The sequence below is a fragment of the Alexandromys fortis genome, unplaced genomic scaffold (assembly GCF_014885135.2).
Source record: "Alexandromys fortis isolate MF-2015 unplaced genomic scaffold, M_Fortis_MF-2015_v1.1 scaffold_312, whole genome shotgun sequence".
NCBI lineage: Eukaryota > Metazoa > Chordata > Mammalia > Rodentia > Cricetidae > Alexandromys > Alexandromys fortis.
Genome location: NW_026068184.1, coordinates 111414 through 127948, shown reverse-complemented (window position 1 = coordinate 127948; position 16535 = coordinate 111414). Strand labels below are relative to the sequence as shown.

The 16535-nt window shown below is 48.6% G+C and overlaps 1 protein-coding gene across 6 annotated transcripts in view; it reads right to left on the bottom strand.

Annotated features, from left to right (window-relative positions):
• Positions 1-16535, bottom strand: part of Mlxipl (MLX interacting protein like) — a 54855-nt gene that overhangs the window by 27141 nt on the left and 11179 nt on the right. For 2 of the 6 annotated variants that reach the window (XM_050129269.1, XM_050129272.1), the window contains exon 1: positions 6947-7294. The exons of 2 other annotated variants lie outside the window; for them this stretch is intronic. In XM_050129269.1, coding sequence (XP_049985226.1) covers positions 6947-7239 — 293 coding nt within the window. In that variant the 5' untranslated portion in view covers positions 7240-7294. Of the gene's footprint in view, positions 1-6946; positions 7296-16535 lie in introns of those variants that run through there. 2 more of the 6 variants (XM_050129270.1, XM_050129271.1) reach the window with 2 other exon arrangements.

The window sequence follows — 16535 nt, the reverse complement described above, 5'->3', positions numbered from 1 at the left end:
CTTCTTCTTCTTCTTCTTCTTCTTCTTCTTCTTCTTCTTCTTCTTCTTCTTCTTCTTCTTCTTCTTCTTCTTCTTCTTCTTCTTCTTCTTCTTCCTTTTTTGTCCTCCTCCCTCCCCAGACAGGGTTTCTCTATAGCTTTTGAAGCCTGCCTTGGAACTCGCTCTGTAGACCAAGCTGGCCTCAAACTCACAGAGATCCGCCTGCCTCTGCCTCCCGAGTGCTGGGATTACCACCACTGCCCAGCAGCCCAACAATTTCTATAGATAGTCCAGACTGGCCTGGAATTAGAAATTATGGTGCCTCCTGGTCAGAGAGACATTAAAGATCCCACCCCTCCCCAAGGAGGACTCTAGAGGCCCACCCCTCCCTGAGGAGGACTCTAGCTACCTCACCCCTCTCGGAGGAGGACTCTAGAGATTCCACCCCTCCCTGAGGAGGACTCTAGAGGCCCCACCCCTCCCTAAGGAGGACTCTAGAGACCCCACCCCTCCCTGAGGAAGACTCTAGAGACCCCACCCCTCCCTGAGGAGGACTCTAGAGGCCCCCCTATAAGAATCTATAGGCAGTTGGCAGCTTCTGGTAGAGGGTGAGATGGTCTCTGAAGCTGTAAAGACACTGGTAGGAAGCCCATGCTCCTACAAATAACCCTTCAGTCATGAAGCTATAGCCACCCTAAACCCTCTAGATAACAACAGGAAAAGTTGTGAGGGCCAGTTAGCTCAGCAGATAGGAAGGTAAGGGTGCTTGCTGTCAAGCCTGGTGACCTGAGTCTGATCCCCATGACCTACATGGTGGGGGGGCTATAGAAAGATCCCAACAAGTTGTCCTATGACCACCATGCCAAGGCATTCACTCCCCAGGCACACACACAATAGTTATTTAAAATTGTAAGACTTGACGCCAGGAAAAAAAAAAAAAAAGACTTGACGCCAGGCAGTGGCACACGCCTTTAATCCCAGCACTCTGGAGGCAGAGGCAGGTGGATCTCTGAGTTCGAGGCCAGCCTGGGCTACAGAGTGAGTGCCAGGACAGCCATGGCTACACAGGGAATCCCTCCCCATAAAAGTAAGACATGAACATACAAGGGAACTAAGAAGAGGAAGGATGTGAGCTGCAGTGGGTGAGGACAGGAGGGTATAATCCAAATACATTATACACGTGTATAAAATGCCTTAAAAATGTATAATTAATACATAATGCTGTATAATTAATATAGGCTAATAAAAAGCTTTTTAAAAAAGCAAGAAATCCTCTGCCTCAGCACCCTCAACCCTCAGTACTGCAGTTGTAGGAGGTGTGCTCCATCATGAAAGGCTCTCATATCTCTCCCCTTCTTTTGTCTTTGAGAGGGGTTTCCTAGTCTTCAGATAGCATAGAGTAAGTCTCGAGTGTGTAATCTTGGGCTCAATACATAGCCAAGGCTGGCCTTGAACTCCTGATCCTCCTGCCTCTGCCTCCAGAGTGCTGGGATTACAAGCGTGTGCTACCGTGTCCAGCTTCTCATACCCATTTTTTGTTTTGCATTTTATTTATTTGGTTTTTCGAGACAGGGTTTCTCTGTAGCTTTGAGGCCTGTCCTGGAACTGTAGACCAGGCTGGCTTCCAACTCACAGAGATCCGCCTGCCTCTGCCTCCCAGGTGCTGGGATTAAAGGCGTGCGCCACCACCGCCTGGCTTTAATATCCATTTCTTACATCTTATTTTAAAATAAGAGGTTTTATTGATATTTATTTTATGTGTATGAATGTCTACCTATGCCACTTGCAAGCCTGGTGCCCGTAAGGGCCCTGAAGATGGCATCAGATTCCCTGGGACTAGAGTTACAGGTAACTATGAATTGCCATGTGGGTTCCAGGGACCAAACCTGGATCCTCTGAAAGATCAGTGAATCTTCCTAACCAACCAAGCCATCTCTCTAGCTCCAAATATCCACTTCTGAGAGATAGGATGAAATGGCCTTCCTGACGGTCAGGGAGGAAAAAGAGTCATTCCCGAAGTAAGGATGTAGCCCTGGCAGGCCTAGAACTCACTATGTAGACCAGGCTGGCCTTGAACTCACAGAGTTGTGTCTTCTTCTGCCTCCCGAGTGATGAGATTTATTTGTATGTATCCCCATGCCTCGCTTCCAGTCCCTTTTTGCTTGCCAGTCACAAGGGCTCCCATAGGTCTGTCTGCCCATAAGAGACTTAGGGGAAGAAGGACAGTTTGCATGGATAAGAAGGAAGTGCCCGTGTACCCACAGCACATGTGTGGCCAACTAGAGGTCCACAGAAAGCCATGCCTTTCTCCCAGTAGCATAATGGAAAGAATCACTTGGCCAAAGGAAGACAGCATGGAAACAGATTCTTAATCTTTTTTTAATTAATTAATTAATTAATTAATTTATTTATTATATATACAATAGTCTGTATGCCTGCAGGCCAGAAGAGGGCACCAGACCTCATTACAGATGGTTGCGAGCCACCATGTGGTTGCTGGGAACCGAACTCAGGACCTTCGGAAGAGCAGGCAATGCTCTCAACCGCTGAGCCACCTCTCCAGCCCCAGATTCTTAATCTTGACCTTAACCTAGGGATCCACAGAGCACACAGTGGGAAGGATTTGAACGTGTAGGTAATGACTTCAGCTCCAAAGGTCCCTCTGAGAAGAGGCCACATTATCAGCGCCTGGAAGCTGACCCAAGAGGCCAAGATGAAGATGATAAAGATCTTGGACACCTCCCCACCTCACCCTTATCCCTTCCTTCTTCATTGTCTATAAGCCAAGCTTGCATCCAAGCCATTTTGATCTGTTTTCACTTCTTGCTCGGGGAGGCTCCTAAGAGCCTTCCAGAGACTGGAGAGGTGGCTCAGTGGTTAAGAGCCCTGGCTGTTCTTCCAGAGGACCTGGGTTCAATTCCTAGCAACCACATGGTGGCTCACAACCATCTGTAAAAAGGTCTAGTGCCCTCTTCTGTCATGCATGCATGCATGCATGTAGGCAGAATACTGTATATAATAAATAAATGAATTTTTTATATTTAAAAGAAAAAGAAGTAGCCTTTCAGAAAGACAGGCTGGGTTTGGGGGTGTGGCTCTGCTATTGAGGACTTTCTAGAATCTGCCAGTGAGGGGCTGGGGATGTGGGTCAGTGACGGACAGCTTGCCCAGGAACTGGACAAGACCTGGATTCCATCCTCAGAACAATATATGCACACAAAAAGTCAGGCCTACTCTCCTGGTGGCTCCCCTCATGATCTGGGTAAGCGGTGGGTAGATGGCCACCTGATTCGGTTTTTTTTCTTTCTTCCTGTACTACCCTGAGTGCATGGGTCATTGGGCCTCCTCTCCTTTCTGGTCTCCCAGCTCCAGTATTTGCTTTTGGTTAATGGTGGCTGCCAGGGTGTGGGATGTGGGGTGGAGGGGTTGCCACCTCAGAACATAACAGGCTTCATTACCCAAACAGGCCACCCCTAGCCTGATGGCTGGCCCCCTACCTCCCAGAGCTAGATAAATACCATCTGTCCAGTAAGGCAACGTGATTTGGTGGGGGACGTGGATTCTTCCTGGGGCAGCTTCTTTGGTGGTGTGGGGTGAATGGGGGACACTCCTGAGTTTGTGGCCCCTGTCTGTAACCTAGCAACCGTTAGGTTTCACTCAGCCTTCTGCTGTCCGGCCTCCAGCTCCCTCACAGGGTTGGTAGCCTAGGCTGAGGGTAATGAGTCCATGATAAGATCAAGCCAAAAGGAAAGGATTTGGTTGGAGGCATGTGAGGGGAAGAGATTGGTCTGGTTAAAAAAAAAATTCTAGAGCCAAGGTTCAAAAGTTGTGAGTAATCGGGGAGAAACAGAGAATCTCAGAGGAGGGAAGGGGAGAGGAAAGGGAGGGTTAGGCTTGTGAAGACCAGAGGACTATCTTAAATATGGCTCCTCAGATGCTCTCCACCTTGGGGTTTTGTTGTTGTTGTTTGCCGAGACAGAGTTTCTCTGCGTAGCCCTGGCTGTCCTGGAATTCACTCTGTAGACCAGCCTGGCCTCGAACTCACAGAGATCTGTCTGCCTCTGCTTCTTGAGTGCCAACACTGCCCGGCTCCACCTTAGTTTCTGAGACATTCTCATTGACCTGGAACTCACCCACCAAGTAAGCGAAGCCGACCGACCTTGGAACCACAAGCATCCATCTGTCTCTGGGCTCAGAACCGCAAGCGCACACTGGCAAGCCCGGCTCTTTTCTCTGTGGGTTCTGGGGATTGGACTCAGGACCCCAAGCTCCCAAGGCAAACAAACACTTAACCAACAGAGCTACTTCCCAGTCCCTCTTTGTTGTCAGTTAGTTTAATACAGGGAACGCCTAGGCAGCCCAGGCTGGTCTGGATCCTCATCCTCCTGCCTCAGCCCCAGTGTTGGGATGACAGACCCGTGCGTGCCAGCACTCCCTAGACAAGAGCCTTCTTGAAAGTTTTACAGCTGTCCTCCCTGGGGCTTCCACCCACAGAACCAGGGAACACAGTGTGCCAGAAGTTCCTTGGCGAGAGTGAAGCACCCAGGCGCCCTTCTCCCTGTCTAACTGACCAGATCCACCCACCACTGGACCCCCTGCCTGCTTGCCCCAGTCCCACCTCACTAGCTGCTCTCTGGAGATTCTCATCCTCTGAAATCCCTTTGCTTCAGAGAACCCCCATCATGGGAGGGGGGTTGTCTTTGGAAGTCTTTCTCTCTCTCTCTCTCTCTCTCTCTTTCTCTCTCTCTCTCTCTCTCTCTCTCTCTCTCTCTCTCTCTCTCTCTCTCTCTCTCTTTCTTTCCTTCTTTGAGACAGGATCTCTTTACTTATTTGAGACATGTATCTTGGGCTAGCCCGAACCTTAAATTTCCATGCAGCAGAGGCTAACCCTGACCTCCTAGCCTTCCTTCCTCAGTCTGAATTCTGGGATTCCAGGCATGCTCAACCACGAATGGTCTTTGAGCTTGAGCATGGGGTGTTTACTTTTATTTTGGTTTTTATTCCTTATTACTGGGAGGGATGTGCATGGCCGGCAGGTGGGTGGAGGTCAGAGGACAACTTCATGGAGTCCGTGCTCTCCAGCCACTTTGATGCTGCAAATACCGCCACTCACAGAGCTAATCTCCCAGCCTGTATTCTGTGCTTTCCTTCACCAAGGGTGCAGAACCAAAGACTCCTGTGTACTTGGCCTCCCCCATCCTGGTGTTTAGAACCCCATTTAAGAGAATTTAATGTCCTGGCTCCTTGGGGAGGAAACACTGCGCTCTCTACCCTAGCCTCTGAAGGAGCAGTTCTGGGAGTGTGTACTGTCCCTCCGAGTACTATTTCCCTATAACCTCTCTTGCTCATAATCTGACTTGGGAAGCCCAGCAAGCCAGCCTTGAGTGCTGTGTAGACAAAGCAGGAAGCCCGAGTTGGGAGTGGTTGGGAAATGGGAGACCCTTTGGGGGAACCTGGGAACCCTAGGCTTCTTGTGGGGTTCTCATTACAGGCTCCTCATGCCTGTAATTCCAGCTCTTGGGGAGGCCAGCTTCTGCAGAATAGTGAGTTCTAGGTTAGCTTGATCTACAGTGCCAAACCCTGTCTCAACGAGGATATCCCCCTCTTCCCCATGCAACCCCAATAATTGGGAATCTTTGATAGATAAAGCACTGTCCCAGTGTGAGCTGCATCTGGTGATATTCTGAGACCTTAAATGCCCTCTTCCCAGGGAGTCTCATGATGTCCAAGGGCGGGGGAGGGGGAATGGGACAAGGAATTTGAACTTTCCACATTGGTCTCAGCGCCCTGAACTATCAGGTTGCAACATGACCTGGGCTTGAGGCCAGAACATGTGGGCCAAGGTTACATTGCCTCCAGCCAATGGGGTCTCGCAGCTCCGCCACCACGCCGGTAGACCACGCTCTTCCGCAAACCCCACCCCTGCTCCAGGTCCCTTATGGGGCTACAGGTGCGGGTCTACGGCCAGCGGACAGCGTTTCTACAAAAGGGAGGAGGCTGGCTGAAGAAGCGTGATATTTACAGAGGAAAGATCAAGGCCGGCCGATCCCCCTTGCTCGCCAATTGTTTTCGGTTGATAATTTATCCTGGTCCCTCTGCTCCCGGGAACTTTGCTCCAGGGCACTGGGCCAAGACCCCAGTTCGCTCCCTCCTCTGGGACATGTAGGTGGGGCTGGAGCTGGGTGCGGCCCCGGAGCTCTGAGCCGTAGCAGGGGGTTCCTGGCTGCCTTACAGTTTCCCACAGATACCTGGTTCGGGGCGACCAGGCTTCCCCAGGCTCGAAGCAAGGCGGACTGCAGCACCCCCTGCTGGCTCTGGGCGGGTCCCACGCACCCTCTTCCCGCTAACCTTGACAAAGCGTTCTAAATCAGGCGTGGTGGCTCAAGCGTGTAATTTGGGAGGCTGAGAAAGGAGTCTAGCTTTACGCCAACCCAATCTGAACTTCAGGGTAAGACTGTCTCATCAAGCTAAATCAAACCAAACAGACGACGTACGGGCAATCGGGAAGCGGGCGAGAAACTGTTTCCATATGAGTTGACACTGGCTAGGAGGGCGATAACCAGAGAACTGCAGTGGGCAGGGAAGTGAGTGGGACTTTGCGGGGACTGCTGGGGATAGATGAAACAGTCCTGGAGTCACACGAATGGAGGGAGGGAGTGCAAGGGATGGCTCATAGTTTGGGGAGTGTGAGGGACACCTGTCATTTCTTAGGGGCAGAAGCAGAGGACCAGGGAAAGGGGCCCGACTGCAAGAGGCCCTGCAGAGTGGAGGGCAAGAGAGTGGCGCCACGAGCAGATAATAGAACGCAAATGATTCACAAGCTTGGGTCAGGAGGCTGGCTCAGGACCCGGGGAGGGGAAGAATGCCTAGGTTGTGTCCAGAGTTTCCCAGAGCATCGTGGGAACAGAGCCCCAGTGCGCGGTCCCCCACGGAAAGCTGGGACTCGGGCTCCCCAGTCCGCCCTCACCTGTAAGCCAGGCTCAAGCACTCGAAGAGCCGGGTGAGTGTCGGATCGATGCTGCGCGGCCCGAAGTCGGCGACCCCCATGGGCCCCTCCTGGTCGCGTCGCCGGGTCAGCGAGTCGCTATGCGGCGAGGACACCATGAAGTGTCCGCTGTGGATGACCTGTGACCGGTGCAAACCACCCGCGCTGCGCCGGAGACTCGGATCCTCCGAGTCTGTATCCGAGTCCGAATCGGGGCAAGGGACGACCCGGGGCACCTGCAAATCCACTGCTAGATCCGCCAGAGCGCGCGCCATGGCCACTAAGTCGCCAACTCCCCTGCGCTCTGGGGAGCAGCCAGAGCGCCTAACGTAGCCAGCAGAGCCTTATTACCATGGCCACGCTCCAGTCTTCCTGATAGGTCCTTGGGGTGGGCGTGTCCTCGGTGGTGGGTGGGGTTTAAATTAGTATAATCAATGAGCCCAGTATGAAACTACTGGTCCAGCGCTTGGGCGATGGCCTTTATTTCTGTGATAAGCCCTTTTTAGTCTCTACTTCTCAAGTCTCAGAAAAGATTGGCTGGGGATGGGGCTGCAACCCGGTTGATAGAGTGTTTGCCTAGCATGCATGAAGCCCTGGGTTCAATCATCCGCACCACAAAAATTTGGCATGATGGCAAAGGTCTGGGGTATCGGCACACGGGAGGTAAAGACAAAAAGATCCTAAGTTAGAGCCAACAATATGGCTAACATGTGAAAATGTTTGCCGCCAGGCCTGACGACATGAGTTCCAGGCCCAGGACCCACACGGTGGAAGAAGATACTGAACTAGTTTACGTTGACCTTTGAACTCCACACGTGTGCATAGCACACGCGGTCCCAAACACATAAACACTAAATAACTAAGTAAATAAACGAAATATCAGAAGTTCAAGATCGCTCCCTGCTTCATAGTGAATTTAATGTCCCTCGCCTGCCTTTCTTCAGTTTTCCAGCATCCTGTGTGATGGAACCCCAATGTCAGCTTGCACCCAACTTCTCTTATGATTGTCCTATACCTCTATAACAAAGTTCAGAAGGGGGTTCCCTGAGAGTTCACCCTCTCTAGATCACCTCCCCTGTACTCAAGCAGGCTTTCTGCTCAGAAAGTTCTCTCACTGATTCTGAGGTCCAGTTTCCAATCCTGCCTTTTTTTTTTTTTAAAAGGACAAACACCAGGCTGGGCATTAATAACAGCTACCTAACTGAACAGGTAAAAGTCCTCTTCTGAGACACCAGCTAAGGACAGCTCAGTGGTAGAGTGCTTACCCAACCTTCCCAAGGTCCTGGGTTCGATCCCCTGCACTACACACACACACACACACACACACACACACACACACACACACACAGCAAAATCCTTGTCTGAGGCACACCACACAGTAATGAAAACACAGCCAAGGATCTCAAAGCCTGATCTAGATGTGAAGATGTTGGCTCAAAGGCTGCTTTCTGTGCACCAGGCCTCCTACCACAGGGGGAAAATCTCTGAGCTGTATTCCACAGACTCCACTTACTAGGGGGGTGGGGTGGAAGGATCCTCGGTGACCCTACTTCACACCCTGCCCCACATCAGTTGTTCTTCAAACAAGCAGCTTCATTTGTACCTCATTCTATTTCCCAGGCCCTGAGGAAAACCTTTAGAGACCTCAGCAATAAACACAGATAAGCTTAGAGCCAGGTGGTGGTGGCACACGCCTTTAGTCCCAGCACTCAGGAGGCAGAGGCAGGTGGATCTCTGTGAGTTCGAGGTCAGCCTGGTCTACAGAGCAAGTTCCAGAACAGCCAAGGCTACACAGAGAAATCCTGATTCAAAAAACAAGCAAATGGAAAAAAAAAAAAAAGATAGGCTTAAACCAGGTGGTGGTGGTGGCACAAGCTTTTAATCCCAGCACTTGGGAGGCAGAGGCAGGTGGGTCTCTGAGTTCGAGGCCAGCCTGGTCTACAAAGAGAGTTCCAGGATAGCCGGGGCTACACAGAGAAACCCTATCTCAAAAGAAAAGAAGGAAAAAGGAATAAAAGAAAGATAGCTTGCTTATAAAATTCCCAGCACTGTGGAAGTAGAGACAAGATCATCACATTTAAAGGCCAATTTAGTCTACATAGAAAGTTCCAGACCAAGGCTGGGCCTGTAGTTTAGTTGGTTACTCATCCAGCAAGTAGGAAGCTGTGGGTTCAATCTCTCAGGGCTTCGTAAGCCAGGTGTGGTATTCACCTCTGCAATCTCAGCACTGGAAAATAGAGGCAGAAGACCAGGAGTTCAAAGCCATGCTGGCTACATGCAACTCTGAGGCCAACTTGGGGCTACATAGTGAGACCCTGTCACTCCAAAACAAAACAGGGCCCGCGAGATGGCTCAGCGGGTAACGATGCCTGCTGCCAAGCCAGATGACCAATCCTTGGAACCCACATGGTAGAAGAAGAGAACCAACTCCCACGAGCTGTTCCCCGACCTTCACCCAAGAACACTGTTGGCACATGGGCGTGTTCTCTCTCTCTCTCTCTCTCTCTCTCTCTCTCTCTCTCTCTCTCTCTCTCTCTCCATCTCTCTCTCTCTCTCGCTCTCTCTCGCACACTCTCTCTCACACACACTTGTATACACTCACGTACAGAAATAAACACAATAAATGTCTAAAAAGTCAAAACAAAAACCTCCAAACAGCAACAACAAAAACCATCGTAGTGCGCAACAAATACAAGAGCGTCCCAAAGTTTTGATTGTGTCCACAGTGGCATGACATGGCATGACACGAGGCCTCTTCCAGGTGGCACGGTGTCAGCTGGCCTGGGTGACCTCTCGGTGCCCTCTAGTACCCGATGCCCAGAGTTCACAGCCTCTAAAATAACTCAGTCTGGTTCACGGTCCACCGGTTGCAGGATGACTCCTGACTGGGTGTGGAGACCCAGTTTTTCCCAGCAATCCTTCCTGACACCCTTTTAGCCTCCCAGGCTTGCCTCTTGAGGTTTCTCCCTTAGACTGCCCACGCTGAAGTACCACCTTCTCTTTACGGTCTCCACGCCCTGGTTCCAATCACTACAAGTTGGATTTCCTTCTGCTGAGATTCACAGTGTGCGCACTGGCCTCTCTTTCCCACTAGGTGGCAAATTCCCTGGCAAAACCAGGAATCTTTTACAGTTCAACTTCCCCCTTATGAGCAAATGTGACACTAATGCACATACAATCAAAATAAATAAATTGTTCAGAAAAAACATTTTGCCGGGTGGTGAAGCATGCTTTTAATCCCAGCACTTGAGAGGCAGAGACAGCCGGATCTCTGTGGGTTCAAGGCCAGCCTGGTCTACAGAGTGAGTTCCAGGACAGGCTCCAAAACTACATAGAGAGACCCTGTCTCGAAAAAACAAACAAACGAACATACAAGGAGCAAATGTGGCCAGACTTGGTGGTTCATGCCTTTAATCCCAGCACTCAGAAGGCAAAGGCAGGAGGACCCCTGTGAGTTCGAGGCCAGACTGATCGACAGAGCTAGTTCCAATGCAACCAGGACTATACAGAGAAACCTTGTCTCAAGAAACAGAAAAAAAAAAGCTAATGCATATTTGCTGAATAGAGGAGATAGTCACATTTATCTGCTAGCTATGCTGTGTCCATTTGTCCATCTACCTACCCCTTCATTCACCCATCCACACGTCTGTCACCTGTGCATCCGTCCATCATCCATGCACCTGTGTTCTAGCTGGACTGTATGTCATTTACCCACCTCTCGTTCATCCATCTGTTCTGTGTCCATCATGCATTTCGTTATCTATCCATCCACCACCGTCTATCTACCCACTCACCAATCCAGTCATCATCTCTTTAACCGTTTGTTCGCCCATTGTCCATCTGTCTTACTGACCATTTCTATTGCCGGGAAGAGTCACCGTGATTGAGGCAACTCTTTTTTTTTTTTTTAATTTTGTTTTTTTGAGACACGGTTTCTCTGTGTAACAGTCCTGGAACTCGCTTTGTAGGCCAGGCTGACCTCAGACTCACTGAGATCCACCTGTCTCTGCCTCCCAAGGGCTGGGATTAAAGACGTGCACCAACACCGCCTGGCAAGGCAACTCTTATAAAGGAAAACATTTAATTGTGGTGACTCGCTTACAGTTTCAGAGGTTTGGTCCCTTATCACCATGGAGAGAAACAGGGCAGCCTGCAGGCAGACATGGTGCTGGAGAAGGAGCTGAGAGTTCTTACATCTTGACTCACAGGCAGCAGGAAGTGGTCTGAGACACTGGGCCATATCTTGAGCATATAGGAGTCCTCCAAGTCTGCCTCCACAGGGACACACTTCCCCCATCGAGGCTATACGTACTCCAAAAAAGCCACACCACCTAATAGTGCCACTCCCTTTGGGGGCAAATTTCTTCCAAACCACCATGCCATCCATCTAACCACCTACTGCTCATCTATCTGTTCATCTATCCATCCAAGTGTCTGTCTGCACGTCCACTCACCCACCATCTGTCCATAACTATCCACCCCTTCATCAGCTGATCGCTCTCCCTACCATCCATCCATTCGACGGTGCCTTAGTTACTTTTCCTGTTGTGGTAATAAAGTACTCCAGCAGAAGCAAATTGATGGAGGAAGTGTTTGCTTTGGTGCATAGTTCAAAGGCACCGCACCGTCGTGCTGCGGAGGAGAGGGGAAGGCAGCGGGAGCTCGCAACATCTGGACACAGCAGGACACAGAAAGCAGGAAAGGTGCTGCGGCTCAGTAACCTTACTCCATGAACGCTGTCCAGGATCCCAGCTAGGGAATGGAGCTGCCCACAGCGGGTGGGTCATATCTCAGTGAACAAAATCAGAAGAATCCCTTTCTGGACCTGTCCACAGGCTTATCTCAAAAGTAGCTCTAGGTTCTGTTGAGATGACAATAACAGCACTATCACATCAACTATCCGGCTATCTACCTTTCTTGTTTCTTAAGGCAGGGTCTCACTTTATAGCTCTTACTGGCCTAGAACTCACTCTTAAGATGAGGCTGGCCTCAAACTCAGAGATCCGCCTGCCTCTGCCTCCTGAGCACTGTAACTAAAGGCAGGCACCACCATACCTGGCCCGATCCACCAATTCTTGTACCCAGCAATGTATGTGACATCCAACCACCTCTCTATAAATTTATCTACCTACCCATCTATTATCTTTCTACCTATCAGTCTGCACATAAAGGGTGGGGGAGAGAGAGAATCCATACTTTATGTGCCTGTCTCATTTTTGGAGCATGTGTCTAAACATATGGATGAACCAACTGCAGTTAAACAACAACTTGGAAAAATACCAGGTGTGAAGAAGCATGCCTGTGGTCCAAGGGGGCTGAAGGAGGAGGGTCAGGAGTTCAGGACCAGCCAGGGCTACAGGTCTAGACCCTGTCTCAAATGAGACAACAAATCAAAAAGTAATTATCTGGTACTTTGCTCTCCGCATGCCATAGAGATCCAAATAAATTAACAGACATCAAGATGACTCAGTCGGCAAAAGCACTTGCTACCTAAAGACCTGAGTTTGATCCCTAAGCCCCACATGGAGGAAGGAACTGGCCAACCTCTATAGCTATCCTCTGACCTCCACATGTGCCAGGCCACTATTGCGCGCACGCGCGCGCACATACACACACACACATACACACACAATAAATGAAAATTTAACTTAAAAGGGAAAACTGGGGCTAGGCGGTGGTGGCGCATGCCTTTAATCCCATCCCTCAGGAGGCAGAGGCAGGCGGATCTCTGTGATTTCGAGGCCAGCCTAGTCTACAGAGCAAGTTCCAGGACAGGCTCCAAAGCTACACAGAGAAATCCTGTTTCGAAAAACAAACAAAACCAAAAAAGGGAAAACTGGAGCTGGAAAGATGGCTTAGCAGTTGAGGATGCTTGTTCTAGTCCTAGCACCCATACGGTGGCTCACAAACACCTGTAACTCCAGTTCCAAGGGATCTGATGTCTTCTTCCCCAGGCGCACACATGGTGCATGTACATACATGCAGGAAAAACACTCATACACATAAAATAAAAATAAATCTAAGAAAAATGAAGTTAAAAAAATTAAGCATTCCCTTTGATCCCAGCACTCAGGAGGCAAAGGTAAGCAGATCTGAGTTGGAGGCCAGCCTGGTCTACAGAATGAGTTCCAGGCTAGCAAAGGCTACACAGAGAAACCCTGTCTCAAAGAGAGAGAGAGGGAGAGAGAGAGAGAGAGAGAGAGAGAGGAAAAGGGGGCAAGGGCAATGACAATGTTCATGAGCCGTGAGAGAGAGAATCAGAAGCTGAGAAGGTACAGATACAGTTTTCTTTGTTTTTGTTTCTTTCCGGGGAGGCAGGACTTTTGTTTATTTATTGTTTATTTGATTTTTTTCACGATAGGATCTTTTTGTGACCTAGAATGTACTGTGCTTTGTAACTGTGGATGACTTTGAACTTCTGAGCCCCAGCCCCCACCTCTTGAGTACTGAGGATCACAGTGGGTCACTGCCACTGCTGGCACAGGGCACAGATGTGGAGTTCCTTTTCCGCTGATGCAACTTGCTGGATTCGACAGTAGAAGAGGTTGTGCAACCCTGAACAAGCCAAGAACCATTGAAAACACGGGCAGAAAAGGGGTGGGGCTGCAAGACGGCTCAGTGGGTAAAGGGGCTCACTACCAAACCTGAAGACCTGACTTTGCGCCCCAGAACCCACATGGGGGCAGGAGAGGACAAAGTTCCTCAAAGTTCTCCTCTGACTGCCATGTGTGCCTTGGCACACACCTATGCACAGAAATACAAGGAATAAATATAATTCAAAGTTTTATCAAAAAGAAAATAGATGAGCCGGGCAGTGGTGGCGCATGCCTTTAATCCCAGCCCTTGGGAGGCAGAGGCAGGCGGAGCTCTGTGAGTTCGAGACCAGCCTGGTCTACAAGAGCTAGTTCCAGGACAGGCTCCAAAGCCACAGAGAAACCTTGCTTGAAAAACCAAAAAAAGAAAAAAGAAAAGAAAAAGAAAATAGATAAATTTTATAATACACAACTTATATCTCATTAAAAAAAATAAAAACTTGGGGGCTGGAGAGATGGCTCAGAGGTCAAGAGCACTGACTACTCTTCCAGAGGTCCTGGATTTAATCCTTGGCAGCCATATGGCTGCTTGAAGCTGTCTGTAACTCCAGTTCTAGGGGATCTGAGACCCTCTTCTGGCCTCTGAGGGCACCAGGCATACTGTGTGGTGCACAAACATGCATGCAGACAAAACACATAAAAATAAAACAAAAATAGGGACTTGTATAGGCGGGTCAGCCAGACAGGAAGTAGAGCCAGGTCAACCAGACAGGAAGTAGAGGCGGGGCGATGAGAACAGGAGAATTCTAGAAGGAGGAAGCCCATTCCTCAGCAGTCCTGCCCAGATCACCAAACAAGCAGGATGTGAACTACCCTGCTGAAAAAGGTACTGAGCCATGTGGCTAACATAGATAACAATGGGTTGATATAAGCTACAATAGCTAATAAAAAGCCTGAGCTAATGGGCCAATCAGTTTATAACCTAATGTAGACTCTGTGTAATTTCTTTGGGGGCTTACCGGCTGTGGGAATTGGACATAAACCCCAATAAAGCAAGCCCAGACCTCATATTACAGAATGGCGCCCAACGTGGGGCTACTGCATTCACATAAAGCCTGAAAGAGCTTAAAAAGTATTCTAGACAAAAAAAATAGAGTTTAGCATGGCTTCTTGGTAACAGCAATTTCTCGGATCTGCTCTGCTTGCTAGAGGCAAGCAAGCACTCTCATATAAGAGAGGCTTCCTGACTCAGCTTTAGCTGTAAAACCTCACAGCTCTTTTAAAAGGTCCTGCCACAAAACACCTAAATGGTATTAATAAAAAGATAAATGCATGCTTTTTGGTCTTCAGCCTTTGCAGGAAAAAAACTACAGCATGTTAAAATGCCGGCTTTCTGGGCCGTCCTGCCAGGGCAAACTCTATCTCTTTCAGGCAGGTGGTCTGACTATGGAGCATTTGTGTGTGGTTTGTGAACAGAATGCTGAAGCTTGCTTGCTGGCAGGGACCTTAAAACGCCATAGAGTTTTGACAATAAACATGGCTCCGTCTGGTACCTCCACCATGAGTCTAAAATCTCACAAAGCTAAGAAATAGGCAGGATCTAGCTGTCAAAGCCACAGCTTTAATCCTACCCATAGTGTTTAGTATATTAAAGACTCATGTGGCCAAAAAAAGAGAGATGTACAGTAAAGAGAGATTCAAAGACAAAAAAAAAAAAAACCTCTAAATGGTTTATAGTGTGTTAAAACATACACAGGCTTTAAAAAAAAAAAAGGTTAAAGTCCTTAAAAAAAAGAAAAAAGAGAGTAGTTGGGTGTGGTGGTACACACCTTTAATCCCAACACTTGGGAGACAGAGGTAGACTGACCTCTGTAACTTCAAGGTGTGGTAGGACACACCTTTAATCCCAATGCCTGGGAGGCAGAGACAAGCTGATCTCTGTGAGTTCAAGGATAGCCTGGTTTACAGAGGGCATTTCAGGATAAAGATACACAGAGAACCTGTCTTAAAAAAGCCAAAAGTTAAAAGTAAAAATAAAAGAAATAGAGGTTAGGGCTGGAGAGATGGCTCAGTGGTTGAGAGCATTGCCTGCTCCTCCAAAGGTCCTGAGTTCAATTCCCAGCAACCACATGGTGGCTCACAACCATCTGTAATGAGATCTGGTGCCCTCTTCTGGCATACAAACATACATGGAAGGAATGTTGTATACATAATAAATAAATAAATCTTAAAAAAAAAGAAATAGAGGTTAACCACATAAAGATAAAAAATACACAGAGAATCTTAATACTGTATGTTATTGTGCTCTCTTTAAATTGTTTGAATGCTGAGGAAGGAGCAACAGCTGCTAAAAGATATTTGCTTATAAATGAGGCTGAATTAATCCAAGATAGGTATTTTGAAAATACCTTGACTTCAAAATTGAAGTCAAAAGGTATTTTACTTTGGAGAAGAGATTTTGCTTTTGCTTCCATAGGAAACAAGAGACTGTGGATTTATTCTAAGTTAAGAAAAATCAGGTTTGATCAGGGAAGACCACCTGAGAAATCTCTGGTAGGAACAGATGGCCCAGATGTCAGAGTTCTACATCCAGAACAGATTCAAGACTACTACCTGAGATGATCAAGACTCATAGGATACTCCAGTCAGGACTTCATCATAATTCTAAATTTTCTTTAGGTCCCCATAAGATTATCAGCGCCCCCAACCAGCTGGAAGTAGCCTGGAAAACTATGCCCACATTCCCAAAAACTGGACTATTGATATTTTCCTTTGTTTAAAAAAAAAAAAAAAGAAGAGGGGGAAGTGGTACGGGAGAATTGTCTGTCCATCATGTTTTAAATAAACGCCGATTGGCCAGGCAGGAAGTATAGGCGGGTCAACCAGACAGGAAGTGGAGGCCAGACAATGAGAACAGAATTCTAGGAAGGAGGAAGTTCATTCCTCTGCAGTCCTGCCCAGACCACCCAACAAGCAGGATGTGACCTTCCCTGCTGAAAAAGGTACTGAGCCTTGTGGCTAACATAGATAAGAACAAT